This window comes from Plectropomus leopardus, unplaced genomic scaffold (genome assembly GCF_008729295.1).
Source record: "Plectropomus leopardus isolate mb unplaced genomic scaffold, YSFRI_Pleo_2.0 unplaced_scaffold257, whole genome shotgun sequence".
Lineage (NCBI taxonomy): Eukaryota > Metazoa > Chordata > Actinopteri > Perciformes > Serranidae > Plectropomus > Plectropomus leopardus.
Window position 1 is genome coordinate 547 of NW_024627934.1, and position 4,335 is coordinate 4,881.

Genomic DNA, 4,335 nt, shown 5'->3' on the forward strand with positions numbered 1-4,335 from the left:
AGCCAAACAACAAGAAGCTCCAGCTGTTCTGCTTTTCCGTATTCTGACGTGATAAAGGACATGTTAGTGCACGTTAATCAGAGCGTGCACGGCTGCATTTAAATGTCAGTGGATGTTCATGCTCACTGGACATGGAAACAGCTCAGGAGGAATATTGTCTTTTTTGTAATAAGAGCAAAAGCAGTTTAGTGCGTGCATCACTGTTACTGCACTTTTGTCCTCTGTATTAAATGTATTGTTTTTCTTTTATTTATGTATTTAATTATTATTATTGTTTATTTATTTGTATTCTCTGTTTGCTGCCGAGGGACTACGGATGTACATGATCAGTGCATTTACATTTTATGCTAATGTTCATGTTAAAATGCTGTGTCCCTTTTAAATAAGCATTGAAATAAATAAACAAAAGGCTGCTGGGATTTGTAGTTTCTGTAGTTCAGTCGTACCTTCTGCTGAGCAATTGAAAACAACATGTCCCAGAAGCCACCAGGATGAGCAGCAGCAGGGGGATTGTGGGTATGATGACGTACACCAGCAACATGCCTGCAGAGACAGACGCACAAAGACGTCAGACGTGTCCACAGGTCAGAGGTCAAAGGTCAGAGGTCAGAGGGGTTCCCACCTGAAGCTCCAGCCATGGTCACCTGAGGGGGGACCTCCTCACTGCCCGCAGGCTGTCTGACCACGCCTCCATCCGCCGTCGCCTCTGAGGACACACACAGAGACACACACACACACACACACACACACACACACACACACACACGGACACACACACACACGGACACACACACGGACACACACACACACGGACACACACACACACGGACACACACACACACACACACACGGACACACACACACGGACACACACACACACACGGACACACACACACACACACAGTGACCTCATGGTGAAACATGAAAGTCTCTGGCTGTTCACTGAGATCAGAGGAGGATTCAAATACTCTCTCAGCCAATCACATTACTGCTCTCATCCCTCTGAACCAGCTCAGCCAATCACAGAGAAGTGATTTCTTTGGGACGAGCAAACAAACCTGCAGCCAAACACCTGATAATAAGAATCCTTACAGATATGAGGCCCATCAGACGGCCCAAAGCTCACCTACGATAAAAACAAGCGCAGACTGCCTCTGTCCCCAGAGCAAAAGGAGCTGAGGATTATGGGTAACGTAGCCTTCTGCGCTCCAGTACTACGAAAAACTATTTCCTATAATCAAAAGAAGAGCTCATCAAACTGTCTGCCTTCGCAGGAATCTTTTCTGTGGCCGAGTTCTGGAGGACAGTGTTTCTGTGCCCGCAGAAACACTGTGACACAACGTAAAGACAACGTTTTAAACAACCTTAACCCTGACCATCAGCTGATGAGAAAACTTTCCTCAAATATCACATTTAAACGCTAAAACTTTAATCAAATATCACATTTTAACGCAGAAACTTTCTTTAAATGTCACATTTTTACGCTGAAAGTTTCCTCAAATATTGCATTTAAACACTTCAACTGTCCTCAAATATTGTATTTTAATGCTGAAAGTTTCCTCAAATGTCACATTTTAACGCTGAAACTTTCTTTCAATAACACATTTTAACGGTGAAAGTTTCCTCAAATATAACATTTTAACACTGAAACATTCCTCAAATATCACATTTTCACATTTTAATGCTAAAATTTTCTTCAAATATCACATTCAAATGCTGAAAATAATGTCCATATTTTTATTTTATGTTCTTTCCGTCGAAAATATTCATCTGAGTCTGTCAGTTTTCCACTGATGGACATTTGACTGTTGGACTGAAAGACAAACACATGGAAGTTATGACCTTATAAGGACATTCCTGCTCACCTGTGCCCCGCCCTGCAGGTGTTTCACCCTTCCCAAGATGACTCTCTGAAAGACGAAAGAGAAAGAACAGATAAACAGACAAAAAAAGTGGATCAATAGCAAAAGTAAGGTAAAATTAAAAAAAAAAAGATCAAACAAAAGAAATCATGAAAAAACAATTAAGATCAAACAAACAAAAAGAAAAAGAAAGAAGTAATGAAAGAAAGAAAGAAGTACATAACAAAAGAAGAAAAAGATGAAACAAAGGAAAGAAAAAGGTGCACAATGAAAGAAAAGAAAATGACCAAAATTAAAATAAAAATAAAAAAGACCAAACAAAAGAAGGAAATAAAAAAATAAGTAAATAATGAAAGAAAGAGAAAGACGAAACAAACAAAACAAAGAAGAAAAGAGAGATAACCTGAGCTAACAGCTCCTCCAAAGGACCGCCATCTCACCCTCCACCACCCGGGCCCGGCCCCCATCCTCCCTCCTCGCTCCGGCCCTGGCCTACTCTCACCTGTCCCTGTCCTCTCTGTCCTCTCTGTCCTCTGCCTCCCGCTCTTCCGTGTCCTCATCCCGCCTGTCCCTGCCTCTTAGCTGTGGACCGGTTCGGTCTGGAGTCCTCCCTCTGCACACTCTGCATGTGGACACGTGGACCTCTTGTGTCCCGTGTACCACGGTCAAAACACCGCAGACTGTCAGTGCTCGCGTACTCGCGCGCACTCCCCAAACTTCACCGTAAGACCCACATTCAGTGTTTCGTTTGCGTCTTCAGATGCCTGGACGCCTGTCTGCAAAGCCACGGCGCGTGTTTTAGCCCCAGGTCTCTTCACACGAGAGCGAACGGCCTGAACTCGCTGGCAAACCTCCCGAAACGAAGAAGTTCTACGAATAAACAGGAGCATGTTGGAAACAAGGACGTCTTAGCCGGAGCCGACTGCGGCGCCACGGCTGCCAGAATCCCGATCATCCGGAAACCTCCCGCGACCAGCCTGCTTACGTTCCCTCTCCAGAAACACCTGCACAGCTTATTCATCCTGCACAAGACAGATTATCGCATCCCGCCTGTTCGCCCACAAAACACCCGCCACCGTGGCGCTGCTCTCCGTTACTCACAAGAGTCCCCTTCCCAAAACACAGTGATGATTGGCCGATGGTACCTGGTTCATATTTGCAGATGAAGTTGTGTTTCATGTTGCAGCGGTCGTCGTTCCATTGGTAGAGATAAGCTCCGCCCAGACCAGGGAAGGCGGTGGGTTGATGGTACATCACCACGCAGGCCTCGCCGCCACACGACGGCTCGTCAAAATACCAGTTCCTGCGTCAACAATGACATCATCACCATCACCATCACCATCATCATCATCATCATCATGTCCCTTCATTGGCTGTTTGTTAAGGCCCGCCCCTGAGTTACTGTTGCTATTTGGGTGGGTTGTTTCCATGACAACAGTGCTCACTCCAGACTCACCTGAAGGAGGCGAGGCTGCCGTCGGTCCAGTGGTAGAGCTGCGAACAGGAAGTGAAGGTGTTGCTGAGTTCAGGGTGAATCTGATCGACTCCATCCACCCGAGTCAGTCCAATCCAGAAATCCCCATCTGCTATACCTCCTCCTCCTGCTGCTCCTCCTCCTCCTGCTCCTCCTGCTGGTCCTGCTGCTCCGCCCACTGCTCCTGAGCGCAGCTCCTGGAGACAAGGAAGAAGAGGAGAAGGAGAAGGACACAACACTGGCAACGTTACCTACAGGTTGCAACAATGTTTTAAAGAAAACATTTTATTTTAAGGTCCGAAGAACGTTTTAAGGATGTTTCTCGTTTCTAATAATGTTCCTGTGAGGTTAAAAGCTGACAAAGACGTGACGTTCGAACTGCGGCTCTCTGAGGACGTTTCGGTGGCATTGAGAGGCAACAGATCAGAGAACGTTCTTTTACAAAACATTCCCGCAATGTTACATGAGAACAAAGGAGAAACGTTTTCAAAACAACATTGAGAACATGTTATTGAGGACTGAGATTACACTTTTTTATTTTTAAAATGTAATGTGAACTATTAACAATATTTTGATGTCTGAACTTTCAGAAGAATGTTCTGCGAACAACATCTCACCTGCAGCAGGTTCTCGATGTCGTTCTGCTCGGCTGCACTCTCGATGCTCAGTAGCGACCCTCCGTCCATCTCGCACGCCTGACGCGCCTCGCTAAACGCCACACGGCTCGACACGTCGTGGAAATACGCAATCTTGTAGCAGGGACGCTGTGGACCCCAGAGACACACCGTCTGACCTGAGAGGGGACAGACAGAGACACACTGTCTGACCTGAGAGGGGACAGACAGAGACACACTGTCTGACCTGAGAGGGGACAGACATGGACACACCATCTGACCTGAGAGGGGACAGACAGAGACACACTGTCTGACCTGAGAGGGGACAGACATGGACACACCATCTGACCTGAGAGGGGACAGACAGAGACACACCGTCTGACCT

The 4,335-nt window shown here is 46.3% G+C and overlaps 1 protein-coding gene across 1 annotated transcript; it reads right to left on the reverse strand.

Annotated features, from left to right (window-relative positions):
* Positions 1 to 234: 234 nt before the first annotated feature.
* chodl (chondrolectin) lies at positions 235 to 4,283 on the reverse strand. Its single transcript, XM_042516799.1, has 7 exons — positions 4,266 to 4,283; positions 3,954 to 4,163; positions 3,319 to 3,533; positions 3,008 to 3,165; positions 1,866 to 1,910; positions 623 to 706; positions 235 to 543 (listed from the first exon to the last, which is right to left on the reverse strand). The coding sequence occupies exons 1-7, from the start codon at positions 4,281 to 4,283 to the stop codon at positions 437 to 439; spliced, it is 837 nt and encodes a 278-aa protein (XP_042372733.1). The 3' UTR covers positions 235 to 436.
* Positions 4,284 to 4,335: the final 52 nt, after the last annotated feature.

What these genes read in the sequence shown, in the direction of transcription:
- chodl (XM_042516799.1), bottom strand. An exon ending in CATCTGCAAATATGAACCAG is followed by an intron (nt 1,911 to 3,007) that starts GTACCATCGGCC and finishes TTCGTCTTTCAG; the next exon opens with AGAGTCATCTTGGGAAGGGT. An exon ending in ACCTGCAGGGCGGGGCACAG is followed by an intron (nt 707 to 1,865) that starts GTGAGCAGGAAT and finishes GTGTGTCCTCAG; the next exon opens with AGGCGACGGCGGATGGAGGC.